The sequence below is a fragment of the Helicoverpa armigera genome, chromosome 22, assembly GCF_030705265.1.
Source record: "Helicoverpa armigera isolate CAAS_96S chromosome 22, ASM3070526v1, whole genome shotgun sequence".
Taxonomy (NCBI): Eukaryota; Metazoa; Arthropoda; class Insecta; order Lepidoptera; family Noctuidae; genus Helicoverpa; species Helicoverpa armigera.
In genome coordinates, this window is record NC_087141.1 from 4,352,984 (window position 1) to 4,369,812 (window position 16,829).

General features: G+C 35.2%; 3 protein-coding genes across 4 annotated transcripts in view; 1 reads left to right on the forward strand and 2 right to left on the reverse strand.

Annotated features, from left to right (window-relative positions):
- The window catches only part of LOC110370826 (glucose dehydrogenase [FAD, quinone]), a 257,804-nt gene extending 245,142 nt beyond the window's left edge, over window positions 1-12,662 (forward strand). The window contains exon 15 of the mRNA XM_064040414.1: window positions 12,653-12,662. Within this exon, the coding sequence (XP_063896484.1) occupies window position 12,653 (1 nt within the window). The 3' untranslated portion in view covers window positions 12,654-12,662. The remainder of the gene's footprint in view (window positions 1-12,652) is intronic.
- Window positions 1,665-3,386, reverse strand: LOC110370944 (THAP domain-containing protein 1). 2 transcript variants are annotated; one of them, XM_021326962.3, is made up of 4 exons: window positions 3,188-3,386; window positions 2,427-2,601; window positions 2,148-2,315; window positions 1,665-1,876 (listed from the first exon to the last, which is right to left on the reverse strand). In XM_021326962.3, the coding sequence occupies exons 1-4, from the start codon at window positions 3,256-3,258 to the stop codon at window positions 1,676-1,678; spliced, it is 615 nt and encodes a 204-aa protein (XP_021182637.3). In that variant the 5' UTR covers window positions 3,259-3,386; the 3' UTR covers window positions 1,665-1,675. The 2 variants fall into 2 exon arrangements, with proteins under 2 accessions (XP_021182637.3, XP_021182638.3); XM_021326963.3 differs by having other exon boundaries at window positions 3,225-3,383.
- LOC110370942 (cell cycle control protein 50A) lies at window positions 8,615-16,397 on the reverse strand. The gene is made up of 8 exons (XM_021326960.3): window positions 16,251-16,397; window positions 15,565-15,671; window positions 14,981-15,183; window positions 13,677-13,798; window positions 12,861-12,971; window positions 12,438-12,523; window positions 11,815-11,941; window positions 8,615-11,630 (listed from the first exon to the last, which is right to left on the reverse strand). Exons 1-8 carry the CDS (start codon window positions 16,264-16,266, stop codon window positions 11,410-11,412), a joined length of 993 nt encoding a protein of 330 aa, XP_021182635.3. The 5' UTR covers window positions 16,267-16,397; the 3' UTR covers window positions 8,615-11,409.
- Between the last annotated feature and the right edge of the window lie 432 nt (window positions 16,398-16,829).

Here is a 16,829-nt window from a genome sequence, read left to right on the forward strand (position 1 = left end):
GCGCCATTCGATTGACGTTCGACTCGATTCGACTGAGACCCAATCCCGACTCGATTACGATTGAAGCGTATGTGGCATTCCGCTATTTTTTCTTTGAAATAAACGTTTTTATCCTTTTCTGTCATTCAATAATGAATCATTTTGTCTGCAAATGATTTACGATTGCAAAATGATTGTACAGCAAACTACCGTATAGACCAAAATCATCAAAATAGCAGACCAATCGCACACCAATCAAATGTCAATCGAATACGATTGGTCTTTTATTAGTAGCAGAATGCCCGATATGGTTAAAACTGCTATTCCGATCATATTGCGATTCGATTTTGATATTATTAACTTAGGAGAATCGGGGCCCTGAGGATATTACAATAGAAGACGACGGGCATCTAAGCTTTTTCTCTGTCCTTCAACCCTAGACGTCTAGTTAGCAAAACCAGCAGTAGAAACTCTTTCTTTTAATCCAGGAAAACAAAAAAAAAACTATACGGTGGCATAGACCAAGGCTGTCACAGTCCGACACCTGTCACTCTCACAATAGTTAGCCCCATAGAGTATAGTAAATAGGTTAGCCCTTTTACCTTTACAAATTCAAACCAAAAACCTTTTCACTGTGGTACTGTTACTTTATCAACTCATTGATTTGTTAACTATATGGACTGGAAATACCTACCAAAAACAACGTGCATAGGTAGCTACGTACCTACTATCCGCAGTGGCGCCTAAAATGACTGCCATTGGTAGGGTTGTACCGTTACAGGATTTAGCAAGTATCGATGTAGTATTTTAGTTACGTGTCTTACTGGGTACATACATTTAATATAACAAGAGTATAATTAATTCGTTCGTCAGAGAACAAACTATCACATTAACTTCACTGAAAACAATACCATAAAATCAAAAACCCAATACGTTTTTTTTAACCACACAAAGAATTTCTCCTGTATCAGAGGTGCGTTTTTTCATAACAACTCCCAAACACGGAACAGTTTTAGCTGTTACAGCAGCAGTCGGTGCGACCAACCATACGTGCCGTCTATTTAGTACCTAGCTAGTATTTAGTGGCTTGTAGGTAGCTGGAAACCCAAGGAAAAATATAGGCTACTGTTTAGCTGACGTCGACTTCCTAAGTACGCGCGATATTACCGAGGTAAACCCGAAGTCGCGGCAAAAGCCAGTGATACTACATGATGTATCTGTTGAAATATTTTTTTTGACAAAAACATGATAAAGTTTCCCAACTTTCATGAGCACTTTTTAGGCATAACTAAGTTTTTCTGTTGAAAATTTGATTACAAGTGACAGGCTACGTTCAAAAGCGTGTTTTAGTTGAAATTTTTAAGTACATTCATAACCAGTTGGTCATCAGGCAATTATTAATTTCCAAACAACATTAGCTTGTTTAAAAACTGGCTATGGAACACTTTTTCGGTTCTACATCCAATATCTAATTATTGACTAACCATCAGCTGCACAAACGTCCATTAAAGTTAAAGCTTCATTAAATCTATTGCTAACATTTTCTTTGTCAACAAGATAAAAGTGACAGCAATAGATTTAATGAAGCTTTGACTTTAATAGTTATTTGTGCAACTGACGGTTAATTAGTAGTGTCTTATGGTTAGTATTATGATTGGAGTCACAGACCGCAAGAAAAAAAATAATTTCACACATTTTAAACATATATAATATATATACTTTTTCTTTCAGCCATCTTCTTGGTTTTGCATAAATTAGGCTGTTGATGTCTTCCTTCTCCTAACTTGGCTATCTTTTTGTTACGCCTTCGTATCATCTCATGGAGACGTTTAATTGTTTTCCGCTGCATGAGACATCTATTTTTCAACGCCTTGACTTTTTCAGTCAATTTCACAACCTGAAAAAAACAGACTTGTATATAAAGAAGCAGGGTATGTCCGTAAATTATATAAAGGAAACCTATAGTAACAAACGCCCTTATTTTTTTTTTGAAATACTAGCCTTAAGCTGGCATTTTAGAAACTTGAAATTATTTATAAAGACCCGGACTGCTACACAAAAAGAGAAGACATACAAACTAGATATACTTTAAGAAACATTCATTCTATATTTTTCTAGTTTAACTACTAATGTTGCTGTGCCCTAACAGGAACAATAATTGTACATACCTCTCTATAAGGGACAGTCTGTGTCTTCTCTCTTCTTTCGGTTTGATTTATATTTTCATGGGATAATAGCAATGGGTCTAGGTCAGTAGATGTGCCAGTGCCAGCATGTTTTCTTATGTTGTTTATTTCATGTGAAACCAAAGACTCCTGGGGGCCATTATTGGGTGGCTGAAAAAAGGAAGTATTCCTTTAAAAACGATTGAACAGTGAGATATGTTGTACTAGCTATGTATAGGATTTGTCTAACAAAAATAAAATAAATAAAAAACCAAAACTTACCAAAAGTAATGTGGGAACAGAGTTATCACGTAATCTTAACACATCAAGTGTTCTATTGAAACAATCAGCTTCAAAGTGAAGTGAACAGACATACCAAGTTTTATGCCTGGAATTAATATTTTCCACACCGATAGCTTCTAACCATTTTGTCCTTAAATCATTTTTTGTAGGAAACCTGCAAAAAAAGAGCGTTTTAATTGAGGAACATCAAAACTTAAACTTGTTTGTTTGGATTGAATAGGCTCCGAAACAAGTTGAACAATTTGAAAAACTTTTTTCACTGTTGGGAAGCTACACTATACCCGGTGTGCTTAGGCTATTATTATTCGGTACGGGAAGTGGATCCGTCGGAACGAAAGTAAAACTGCTAGGAAACGCTAGTACTTAAGTAAATAACAAAATAGAGATGTTTTATTCAAAATAATACACAACTCTGAGGGCTCAGTATCTTTGGAGCAGTAACTTCTGTTGTTAAAATTAGTAAAAAAATTATTATGAAGTATTATTATACCTAGGTATCGATACTGTTATGACAACTGGCAACTGTACAGCACTATTGTCAATATGACATGTGACATAAACAACATTCATTTCTAAAATAAATATAGCTTTTTATACAGAACTCCGCCCCTAAGACGACCCACTGTCCGAAATAAACCTAAATATAAGTACTTTCACCATCAATTCAAGTTTTGAGATAGCATATTTTTTATCCAATGTGAATTAGTTTATGTAGAATCTAGCAAAAACTGGTTACTAACTTGTGTATAGACAATCCAGCTGGATTTTTGTGCTTACTTGAACCACATTCCACGATACAACACGTAGGCATATTTGTTGACTATTTCACTATCTATTGAGAAATAAAAAGTAAACTCCTTATGATTGAAATGTGGCACTTAAGATGGCTGACACGCGCATCATGCATGGCACGTCATTGATATTATATTCTAGCGATAGACAAGAACATCCATACCATAGACATAATATAGTAAACAGGACTGCGCACTTTTAACCAAAAAACGAGCCGAGTGAAACAGTTAGTACGGAGGCCGTCGTACTCAATACTCAATAACTTTATTGCATTCCATAATGTGTACAGGCTGGTGGGTAAAATTAAAAGAAACAATTATGGACCCTGTCGGGCACAGCAAAGTTAGTTTTTAGAGGAGAGGACGAAGAGCGCTTTTTAAACATAATAATATTGAATTAAATGTAGAAAATCTTATATTTAGATATTTGAGTAGGTATTATTTCTGTGTAGATTTATTTACATTTCACTTATTTATTATTTATTAAATTTATATTCGTTTATTTATATATTATTAATTTATATTATATCCCTTTCTAATAGGGTGACTATGAGATTAAGCTATGTGAGACCAATCCGAGTTTGCTAAGATTATTAAACACAGATTGGTATTGGAAGTTTTAACTTACGCAGTTTGTGACCTTAAAATACTACTATAGGCTTTTAATAATTAACGGGAATTAGCAGTAATAAAACGGGAAGATTCGAAGTGCAGACTGATTTTTTGTATTTTTACTTCGCATATAGACAGCTGAGCCATTTATATCGCCTTTCTATATTTTTTTTGGAAGCTATAACAATAGTACAACAGTTTTAAAATCCATCACCCATATTTTGACTCATTACAAGAATTCATGGGCACCCTAGTTTTTTGATTCACGAAAATGTTATTATTAGCTTACCTGTGAAACGATATATTGCAACCACCATAGGATTCACTTTTACAAGTATAAACGCAACACTTTTTCACCATTTTAATAGTTTAAATTGATTTAATACAAAAAATAAATAAAATTTTAAATGCTGATTACGCGCCAAGAATGTTCAGGGTTCGTAAATATATATTTTGAGAGTGCGCAATCTTGTTTATTACATCTATGATTTATTTTTTATATTTTTATCTTATTTAAGCTCATAGTGGTACTGTCCGTTGTGCATAGTGTCTCTAGAAATGGAAGATGAACAGCGCCTAATATTGAGACAAATAATTAAGGAGATTGTATCTGTTGTGGTATCTGATATAGAAAATGAACTCAATTTTGAAATCAATAGGCCTAAGCTTAAGAGATTATGGCAAACAAAATGGATTACCAGACGTTCTCAGTATGGAGCCAGCAATAAACTTTTTGAAGAAATTGCTAAGGAAGATCCTGCTGAATTTTACAGATCAATGCGAATGACAGAAATGCAATTTGAAGAGTTGCTGACGCACGTTGAGCCCGTCATTAAAAAAACAGATACTTTTATGAGGAGTGCACTCACGCCAAAAATAAAACTTCAGATAGTGTTGTATTTTCTTGCCACTACTGGTTGTAGTCTGCGTACTTTGTCACATTTATTCAGAGTATCTAAACCAGCAATAAGTTTAATGATATCAATAGTCTGCGATGCTGTACACAACGCCTTAAAAGATTATATAAAGGTTAATGGTTAAATGGTTGTGTTCTATTTTCTACCATTTCGTAAATGAAATTGGATGTTTGAGACTGACGGCGGATATGTTTCAAGCGCAAACCAGAAAGATAATTTTGAATATACTGTTGTGCTTCAATTGCTGACTCAATTGGTAAATTTTTCAATTGAACTGCAACCATTCGTCCAAATAAGTCGAATTCATTCTCTGATACAACAGAGCTGTTGACACTGTTGGCTACATTTTGGGCCTTTGTCAGTAAGTTATCATATTCTCGTAGCATCGGCCTTTTCCGAGGATTTTTCCCTTTGAATGACTGGCCCGAGTCATTGCTTGAGGTTCCAACTCTTGAACTATTTTCAACAGCCTTCTCGCCTTCAGTGCCTCTTGGCTCAATATTATCTTCATTGATTTTATTTTGAGACTCCAGGTTCTGTAAATAAATAACATGGCATTAATAATTATTTATTTATTTATTCGACTTACACGGCTTTAAAAGCCAATTACATAAATCGTAAACTTAAAATTAAATTTAAAATACAAGCTTAAAAATACTGTTAAATACAACAAAGTATAAAATAATATAAAACAAAAAAAAACACATATAAAAATAAACAAGTAATAAAATTAGGAATTGTTTTCACAAAATTTTAGGCATACGCCCATTATATGAACAAAATCGTCTTCGAATATATCGCAGTCCGGGTTGGCTTCAACGAGTTTGTTGATCGTATTCAACACGCGCGGTACAGGAGCCGTAGCGCGGGCTGCGGTTCGACACGGAGGCACGTCTAACAGACGATGCCTTCTGCTGCGGAGATAATTATTCGGCGTGTATAGTCGAATCAGCTCATTAAGGATATCAGGTGCATCTGTCAAACCTTTACAAATTTTGAGCATATAGTTCCTATCTGGTCACACTCCCGCCTTACCGCCAACATGTTATACCCCAAACATCCCAAAAGGAACTTGGTAGGGTAAAGGTAAGGATAGTATCCGTATTAAGGATTATTAAGGATAATTAAGGATAGTATTATATCCGTATTAAGGAGTATTAAGGATAGTATTATATTTATTACTAGCTTTTGCCAGCGACTTCGTTAGCCTTCGGGCCAGACGGATAGTTGAAAATGCCTTCGGAATATTAGTGTGTTTTAGAATATTTCTGAAACCCCTCCCATATGCTCCCGCTAAAGCTGATAAAATAGTTAGAACATGTGTTTCTTTGCACAATTGGCTTAGAAAAACGCAAGGTACCATTCAAAGTGTAACAGTTGATACAGAAAACATCGAAACGGGGACCATCACACCTGGTTCCTGGAGAGAGTTTCTAGCAACAGGTATGGTAAACATTGAAAGCAGTTTGCAAAATAGATCATCACAACAAGCTCAAAATGTACGAGATAGCTATGCAGATTATTTCGTTGGTGAAGGCTCAGTACCCTGGCAGGCAAGAATGGTAGGTACATTAATAGCAATCGGTTTCAGTACAATTTCCTACCTAGTAAGTTAGCATATAAGACACTATAAATAAACGTATTCTAAATAATTTTGAGTTTTCTTTCACTCTCTCCCTATCGGTTAATATAAATTCTAAGCTCTATTGAAGTTACTATAAATTCTAAGCTTTCTTTGCCTACCCGTAGTGCGGTGAAAAAAAACCTATGGAATGGTAGTAGGTACCTATGGAATACTCACCATATTACTCGATGTTTCTCTGCATTCTCCAACATTTACTGCCTTTAGGGCGTCATCCATCACTTTGTACCATTTGACATTTGGCACATATATATCATCAAGCCCTGCACCCGATTTAATAGAATCTTTTACTTTTTTGTGCTCTTGGGAGAAGGTCGATTTCAAGCTTCGTATTTTGTTGTACGCTTCTTCGGGACCGAAGTCGGGAATTCCCATCGCTTCACTCAAGTTTCAATAGGGCCGCATCTCTCAACTGTTTGTTTTTAAATTCTGCGCACTTTACATTGTGTAGGCATTCAAACTTTATGTATTCTTGTACGAATTTTAAAGTATGTTGTTCCGTCCACTTCATTTTCGCTTTGAACTTGACACTGCGCACTTAACACACACGTATTTACACACTGATTAGTACAGGCAAATTGCGAGAGACGGTAGTAGAATAGTTGAGAGGGGGTAGTCACTTAACAACAAAAACAGACCTTGATTCTATTCACTCGCACTAATCAATAAGTTCTAATCGCACGTATCACTTAACACTAATCACTTTACGCTTCCGTTCATACCTTGATTACTAAACACCTGCACTAATCACCTGCAGTGTTAACTTAACAAAGTGTAAACCGGGCATAACTGTTATAAAAAAAACGGTTGTCTGTAAAGTCGGTTTACTGACGATAGTCGAACGTGACAACGTTATAAGAAATTGATCGTCAGATGTCGAACGCTGCCAACGCGGAGGCCGATCGTACCTCTTTGTCGCTCGTTGCGTGCTCTCGCTTGCACTTCAAGCCTTAAACGGAACGCCTAAGAGCGAGGTAACGCCGCATGAGTCATGTTTTTTCGTGCGTGCAGCCGGCTCCATCGATTTATAAGAAGTTGTCACGTCAAAAGCAAAAAAAATCATAAGTAGTTACCTTGCTAAATAATATGGGGGCGCTTGGGTCATAATCGCGCCCGGGCGCTACATGAGCTAGAGACGGCCCTGGTAATAAACTGTAATTCAGTAATAGGTAAGTAGACTATAAGCCCTCACATTTTTGCAACACCTGCAAAAGGCGGTTAAGCCGAACTTATTTTATATGTATTTAACAACCTTTACATGCAAATAAATATTTTAATTTTGAGTTTGTAAATAAGTTCATAAGGGGAGTACATAAGGAAATATATAAGGGGAGTACGCAAGGAAGTACATAACGGGAGCACATAAGGAAGTTTATAAGAGGAGTATATAAGTAAGATCATAAAGGGAGTGTACACAATCTTTCAAAAGAGGAGGAGGCACTAAATATAGTATCTAAGTAAATTTCAGTTAGCTTAGCTTGGCTAATATGACACAGATCCTAGCTGAGATCAGATTCTGGCGTCTCTCAAGTCGAATGTCACTGCTAAAATTAATTTACCAAATGCATACCTACCTTTGGTGCCGGATTTATATTTTTAATATCATTTATAACCTGTCACTCAAAGAGAGAGAAGAAAATTGTTGATTAGTAAAAGTAAAATTGCAATTTTTTGCCATCCATTTTTGGCATAATTCGTGACGCCTTCAAGAATTATGTAAAAATTCTGTTAATTATTTTTACGAGGCATATCACGTAACTCGGAAATTCTTAGCTATGACTAACCATGCATAACAATAGAACGAGTCACGAGCCACCCATGAATCAATTTAGGTGATGCACACACAAAGTTTCAGCCTTTATAAAATAAAGTAGGTCTGGCATTCGCTGGCTCTTGGCCTATAACGTCATTCAAAAGGAAATTGAGTTCTTAATAAATAAATGTTATTGTAGCACTAAAGTATTTCTTGATGACAAGAATATGAATAAGCAGGTAGATATTATGGCAAAAATATTTTGTATTTTGTACCTACACTGATTTGGTAGAATGTGAGAGACTATTTAACATCAAACATCATCTGTACCTACTTATTACATTCTAATATTTTTTTTATTTCTTGAATAAACTGTCCATGTGTTCTTTGAAATTCTAGCTTATAAATAGGTATTTAGTTCTTTATCAGTGGCAAGGCAGTAAAGAAAACAATTTTAAGATAAAAATAGTTATGTATTTTCAGATAATAAAGTAAAGTTTTTACATAATAAATATGTAATTAGGTACTTGTAGGCACTAGGTAGGTACCTAATAAGTGTTTATTTTGTAGTCCATAATAAAATAATAAATATGTGACGTAGGTCATTTTAATCAGTTCTGTGCCGTGACTGGAACCCAAAACATGTAGGTGTAGCATTTTTTTAGAAAATAGTTATCAAACCAAACCGACAAGCAATATACAAATGGTACAAGAATTAAGTACACTTATTACAACGCCTGCTTATATTGGTTAAATTGTTTAAATGACTGGTAATTTTCCGGAAAATTAACTATTTAGTTATACCTACCTAAGTTTAATTCTATGATCTGTTTCGTAAGTTAAGTAAATACAAGTTTTATAAAATCTTATCATCTGGGATACTAGGGTATATATACCTATAAAAGTGGTTCAATAGATAGAAACAGGGGCTAGATTCTGTTAATTTTACTTAAGCGGATTGATATCTAACTAATATTCAATCACGACTAAATTACGATTGAAGCGTATGTGGTATCCGCAAATTTTACTTTTAAATGAACGTTTTTATCCTTTTCTGTAATTCAATAATGAATCATATTGTCTGCAAATGATTTACGATTGCAATGTGATTGTAGAGCAAATTAACCTATATACCAAATGGAAAACCAATGAAATGCCATTGGAATACGATCGGTCTCCGATTAGTAGCAGAATGCCCACTAAGGTTAAAGCTACTATTGAGATTCAATTGTTATCCAATTGTCACATTATTGACTTAGCAGAATCAAGCCCCAGATGTAAACTAGCTATAGCATATAGAAAACTTTTTAAAACTTCTTGAGGTAGTGATACAGTCTATTTTACGTTACCAGTTTTTAATACGGAGGACCAAACAGAAGCAATAGTTAATCAAACTTATTTTTAGGTATGTACCTATGTTGTCAAGATTCCCAATAATATTGATAAATATTTTCGAATGTCGGCTCCACATTAGTGCCGAGAAGCCCGTGAATAGGCGTGAATGCCAAATGCCATGTGTGTATTCGAGCCTGTACAGTGTACAGTGCGTGAGCATTTGGCACGACTAGTTCCGTGACTTCTGGACAACAGTGTGGAGCCGCCAGGAGGTACAAAAACTCCCCGGCTAAAAACGAAAGATACACACAATTTTACATGCCAGGATTAGTCAACTTAATTAATACAAATTAATAAATACTACTATGTAAAGCTAAATATTTTTGTTCGTTTTGTTTCGTGTTTTTTGCTTCTCAGATTCACTTTTTTACACGTACAGTCACAGTAAAAATTGACTTGTTATTCTTCTATCTTTATTTTCCATTTATTGACTATTTATTTTTTATATCTTTGGTATTTTTCCTATATTTTTCAACAAAGAATTATATGTATTTCCCGAACTATAACACATTTACTATCTCAACTGAAATTAATTACAGAATTACTAGTAATATTTTTTTATACATACATACCTACTTTTAGATATTTTTACATGTATATTTCTTGTACTTAAGATTGGAATATGTGTTATAACATTTACATTCAGTAAAATTGTAAGAAAAACGTACAAATAAAGAAAAAAACCTATCGGATGTTCGTAAACCAGATGACTTTCAATATACATAGGCATGAGCCTCGCAAATTGTGACTTCTACCTTCACTGAGCTGATCATCCTTTATTTATCATAACACATCGTATTTTTTTTTTAATGTTCCACAGAAGAAATATTCACATTAATGAAAGACATTTTATACTTCTGGGGCTCGATTCTGCTAATTTTACTTAAGCAACATATTTGCCACATTGTTAACATAGCAGAATCAAGCCCCAGATTTGGCTAGGCCACACAAAGCGGAAAGTATTCTGTGATTCCTATAATGAGATTACTTGTACATATGTATATATTCAGATTTTATATACTTAGATTATTTATGCTTAACTAAGTGTTCTGCAAAACAACCAAAAAGTTTCCCAGTTTAATATTCGTAGGGGCGGCATTTTTCAACTTTTCTCTCCCTCAACAAAAACGTAGACCCTTTTTTTACCTCTTTAGTTTTGGCTTTGCCCTAATGACCTTAAATAAACCATGTTATGGTTTCCTAAAAAAAAAAACTATACTTACAGGGTTTTCTTTGAATACCGCCGTAAGATTTAAAAAGCAAAAATGCGCTAGAGATAAAGCGAAAAAATCCGCGGTAACAAAACAAAATAAAGGCATAAAACTCGACTATCTTATAGTCTACAAAACAAATTTCATACATACCTAGAAATTCTCTCTCAATAGTACCTATCTATTTATTTCGAGGTATATTATAAATGCGATTTATGCGATAAGTCAAAAATCTGTGGCACCTGTTATTACTAAGTAAAAACTTCAAAATGCGTTTTACATGCTATGCACCACAATATGAAATATCCCTATTATAAAAAACACTTTTTTACTACGGTCTGCTAAAGTGCCAGACTCTTATCGGCTATATATAATGTAATGCAATGTAATTTAATCCATTATGATGTATGATTGTAACTTTCCAAATGATTGGTGTGTACGCTTTTAAGTGATGTTTTTGCACTGTGTGGAGGATAAATGCTAACAACATAAATTAATTTGTAAAACCTTTGTGTACCTTATTAATTAATTCAATAAATAAATTCCACGTATGTAACATATTATTGCTTGTACGTTTCAATAATTTTCAGGACAGTTATCATTATTCTTTGAGAACCAAATCGCTAATGACTGGTACAATTTTAATTGTCCTGTGTTGGAATCGGTCCTTTATACGCAACTCTAACACAACGTCGACATCGTTCCCACTTTATTACAAGCAAATACGATATTGTTATAATAAGAATAATTAGGCCCATACATAATAGGGCGATGCCTGCATCACGTTTCGCCGTATTTACAATATCTTGACGGGAACTGATTATAAACAACCGTTTACCGTTATAGCGGGATGCGGGATACGCTGTAAGAAAAACAATAGACTTAATTGGATTACTCCTAAAGTTAAGACCTGCGTTAGTAAGATTTCTACTAAAATATGGTAAAAATGACGATACATGTTAATGGCAACACTGTAATTAACGAAATTCGAATATTTGTAGGCTGTTTTGTTACTAGTTTATAATGCAAAAAATATGTATAAATACCATATTCAACGCGTAGATTGTAGGTGGCAGGGGAGAGACCATTTGCGAAGTTTTCGTCGGCAACATTGACACGCCAAGCGGGTTTGCGTTTCATGTCTGTCTTCATCCAAATAATAAAATGTTCGTTCTGAAAAGGAATGTCTGATATTACTACCCGCGTACTCGTATACCCCACTCATGTGCAGGCTGTTGATTTGCATCTGTTCAATATTTCAGGAGGTTGACATATAATACGTAAATAATAGATTGGAATTACACTAGACGGAAAATAGCTAATATGCGCTGCTTTTTTTGCGCAGCATGGTTTTAAGGCCACAACACACGCGCCGAGTTTAAATACAGCTAGGTGACATTGACGGATTTCCGGAGTTGAGAATCATTAGCATAATTACGTACCTGAATATTGCACGGATGCAAATCAACAGCTTGTAGAACGAGTACCTAGGCAGTTGTAGAAACGTTCACTACGGAAAAGTTTAGATGTCCTTACCCCATCACAATTTAACGACTGAACAGGTTTTGATAAAACTTGGCAGTTATGAAGCTTATATATCAGAATAACATACAGGCTAACTATTATCCGATTAGGAGAAGTCTCTCAAGTGAAATTGTTACATGCATACCTGAAATCCGTTATTCTCCGGATGTAGCTTATCCAGCTCAGTCACGTTCTTTTGCCAATTGATTGGTTTCGAAAACAGTTTAAATGCTGAAAAGGAAGAAAATCTTTTACTCAGTTATAACTTCTCGGTTTATTTGCAATATTTAAATATTTATGGGGGTCTACGGGTACCAGTAAACCGAAACTTTTAACTAGAGACCTCAGAACTGGATAGAGGGATAGTAGTGAAGTATATGAAGGATTGCCAGGTATCCAAGAGTAGCGTCAAGATATAACGAAGTATAGAAGAAAGATTATGAAAGCTGACTCCACCACCATGTAGGGGATACATGGATAGATGAGGATAGAAAGAATGAAAAGGAAAATTAGACGTTAAGTAGAATAGATAGTTCGTTAAAAGTCAAGTAATGAAGAGAATACCAACCTTCTTGGAGGTTTCCTTCTGGGTTTCGAAAAGGCTTCTTTTCATCATCAGATATCAAACCTGTGTTATTCGTTGGTACAAAATTTCCGTCTACTTGTAAACTAAACGTATCTGCAAAAAAAACATTAATTTGGTATAGTGATGAATTTGTGACCCCCCCTTTCCCCTTAAGCTTGAGGGGAAGAATACGGTCTTCTACGGAATCTACGGAAGACCTGCTGTACTGTAAGGATTTGACCTGTACGGATGGCCCACAAATGGGTTGAATTAAACACAATGCAGCAGAAATGAGAATGCTTAGAGGAATTTGTGGTGTTACGAGAATGGATTACAAGAGGAAGATTGAAAGTGGCACCGGTAACAGAAAAGCTGCGTGGAAATCAGCTATCATGGTATGGGCGTGTCATGCGGAGGAATGAGTCATGTCGTGTGGATTGCGTGAAAGTCGATATGGTTAGAAATAATGTTATTTATATGTGCAATGACGGCAGATAGAGAATATGGAAGGAAAAAACGTGCTGTGCCTACTAATAAAGAGGTGTATGTAGGTATCTAGGTATACAATATCTATCCGGCATTCTGTTTATACAATCTATGAAACCACTAGACTCTTTATCGAAATACTAATGGAGGAAATTAAGGGGTTTATAGGTCAATGCTAGTTGTTCATGAATTACTATTTCAAACGTGAGAAGATAGAACTTGATTAAAAAACTAGGTTTTGATTTGATTGACATTGCTGCACATTCAGGCTTTAGCGGCGTACGTTAACACTGACCACAGTTTGTGCCCATAAATACAATTGTGCTATCAAACCGTTGAACATAGAGTCGGCGAGCGCTCCGCACGGAGCTATCGGCATCTTCTGCACATAGGCGTAAGGGGCACAACTATCCGCTGGTGTTGCTGAAAGATGTCCTGCTAACTGCTGGTCGTCCCTGGAAATAAATTATCATCATCACCGTAATAGTGGGATGTATACTGCTGAAGATACGCCACCCCGAAAAGGACCGTCTGCCCACTTGTATAAGACATTACCTACATTTGTATAAGAGTATGAGTTTTTTTTGCTACACTAAGACGATAAAACGGCTGACCGTTACATGACAAATATACAGAGATGGATAAAAACTTGTAGATTTATTGCTTTTGTTATATTAGGTTTGCTCATTAGGTAGAATGCGGGAAAAACCACAGAAAATATAAACGAACATGTTTTCCTTCATAAATGCATAGTTTCAAATTCGAATAAACTTTCATATTAAAGATACCGACAGGAAAAAACGTGCCTTTTCAAGAGGAAAGATTTGTCGTTGTTTTTTTTTTTTTGCCGTGTTCATTGCATGGGCTGCAAAAGTGGAGCTAAGAGTTTAAAATTTAATCTACATTTAACCGGGTATACAAGAAACCCCGGGTTCGGAAAAATCGAAAAAAAAGTTGTGGGGGTCTAGTGGGTAAAGAACCTCTCAAGCCTAGGTGTGTGGATTCCATTGCAGGTCAGGCAAGTACCAATGCAATTAGGTTGTAATTGAACATCCTTGGCAGTCATTCAGGTAAGAAGCCAGTAAGTCTGACACCAGTATTACCAAGGGGCATTGGGTTGCCCAGGTAACTGGGTTGAGGATGTCAGATAGGGCAGTCACTCCTTATAAAACACTGGTACTCAGTTGCTTCCGGTGAGACTGGAAGCCAACTCAAACATGCTTGGGAGATGATGTAACCCCGGGACGTGGGTGAAACTACCAAAAACAACACTGGTAACATGAATTTTAATGCACCAGTCACATTCATTTTAAATACCGATAAGGAAAGTAAATGACCTTAACGTCAGGGAAAATATTTTTGAAAATACTATCCGATAAGATTAGAACCAATGTGAACTCACGAAACAGACCACAAAATTATTAAACTAATATATTTTCCTCATAACTGTTTTGAATTGTAGACTTGATTTTTTTGCTTACATAATTTTATTCCCAGAAACGTAAAACATAAGGGTTATTTTAATGCATGAATATGGATAGAGAAAGACGAACAAAGATTGTATGAAACATGGTACGGTATATAAAATATGAATGAAGACATGCTGCGTTTAAGAGCAAGATTATGGATTTACTTACCTCGACTTCGCATAAGGACCAGTTATCTGTTCATAGGACTCCAATTCATAGTAAGCAGTGACAGGCGGTTCTAACCGCTCTGTTATATTTATTTGTATATAGCAAGCGCATGGTTCTCGCGGTATAACGTCTTTGCATTTTTCATTTGGATTATCAAAAAATTTGCAATCTGTGTAATCATTGATAATTTCATAGCCTTTATTCTGTGAACAAAGATTACATTTTAGTGACAATTATGTCCATCCATCCATTATGTCCATGTATTACTTAGTAAAACTTAACCAATTTGACCCACTTCCCAATCATCAATTAAAATGAAATTTACACGCTCCGAGTTGTGATGACAATACATGACAGGCATGCTATTTAGTTTTTTTTTTTCATTCTAATTTTGCCTTGACGCCTGATTTGGTTTAGGACCATATGCGTAAGGTTAATGGGTACTAGGTACAATTGTTTGAAAACATAATTGGACCGTACTGTTAGACCGCAGGAAAAATTTGCCAGTCAGGTGGCTTATATAAATTCCTACAGAATTGTCAAGAATACTCGTAATTAAAAACAAACTTTGGAAAACAGCTTACCTCGGTTGAAATCCTCAGAAGTACGATTCCAGTAATTAAAAAGACATTGCCTATTATGACTCCGATGACTAGTAACACACCAGGCCTTTGGGCAATGCCAAATTTACCTAAAACCAAATGCATTGTGGTTAGCGCTTACTCATTTTATTTGATACCTATTGTGGTCAGTGGGTTGTCTTAGGGGCAGAGTAATTTAAATAATATTATTTATTTATTTATAAAATATATGTTTGTATATACATATGCCATACATATAGAGCAATGATTCCCAGAGTGGTCCAGGTGGACCCCCAGGGATCCACGGGAGAGTTGACGTGGTCTAAACTTAGAATGGCAATATAAAAATGGCATTCATCAAAGCAGCAAAGCAGGGTATCCATCACTTCTATTAATAAATAACCCACAATCGACAAGGTAGTTCAATACTACATGTATTATCAATAGTTATTGACAGCAGTTTCATAAAGTGCGAGGAACACAAAAAAGAAGTAATTTTAAAAATTTAGCATATAACACTCAATTTATTGATGTGTTTGGTGCAAAAATACTGATAAATAATACTTATTAACAGGGTCCAAAAATTTGCACTTACGTAGGTAAAAAACGCAAAATGAGTGACGACTCTGTACCTTATATAAAAATGTACTATGTGATCGCGAACAGGTAGGTAATAAAGTTGTACTTACGATTATCGCTTTCCATAATTAATTTTAGCAAGTTTAAACACTTAGCACCACTTCACAACTCCCCATCACAGATTTTTTTTTCCGCCGTAGACAGTAGACAGTCTACTGTCAACACTGGTCTGAGGCTAGCAACACTGGTCTGTAGTCTACTGTAGAAATAGACTCTGTAGACTACAGACCAGTGTTGGTAGCCCCAGCATGGAACAAAACTGCAAAAACTAGCTAGGAATTAAATAAAACTGCTGGTCTACCTTTACACTTTTATTAAAGTGTAGATTAACCGTAAATCTGTGGTTAACTAATATATTTTGATTATTTGTGGGACATCTTGGCTTAGCAACACTAATATGACTTTTGACAGTAGATGTTACCATTAATTTATAATTTTAATCACCCCGAGGTAGTGGTAAAATTGTAAGTGATTGTAATGAATACCCTCTGAAGTAATGACTTCCTCTTTTTAAATCTTACAATCTATGTTAACACTATACTACGAAAAATTGTATTTTCAAGAAAGAAATAAGTTTTTTTGCAATTTACAATTTAGTAACTTCTAATTCCTTCAAAATTTGGTTCAAG

What these genes read in the sequence shown, in the direction of transcription:
- LOC110370944 (XM_021326962.3), bottom strand. Translation starts at nt 3,258, where the DNA reads ATGCCTACGTGTTGTATCGTGGAATGTGGTTCAAGTAAGCACAAAAAT. An exon ending in GCTGGATTGTCTATACACAA is followed by an intron (nt 2,602 to 3,187) that starts GTTAGTAACCAG and finishes CTTTTTTTGCAG; the next exon opens with GTTTCCTACAAAAAATGATT. An exon ending in AGACTGTCCCTTATAGAGAG is followed by an intron (nt 1,877 to 2,147) that starts GTATGTACAATT and finishes TGTTTTTTTCAG; the next exon opens with GTTGTGAAATTGACTGAAAA.
- LOC110370942 (XM_021326960.3), bottom strand. An exon ending in TTCTGAGGATTTCAACCGAG is followed by an intron (nt 15,184 to 15,564) that starts GTAAGCTGTTTT and finishes CTTTGTTCACAG; the next exon opens with AATAAAGGCTATGAAATTAT. An exon ending in CAATCTACGCGTTGAATATG is followed by an intron (nt 11,631 to 11,814) that starts GTATTTATACAT and finishes TTTTTCTTACAG; the next exon opens with CGTATCCCGCATCCCGCTAT.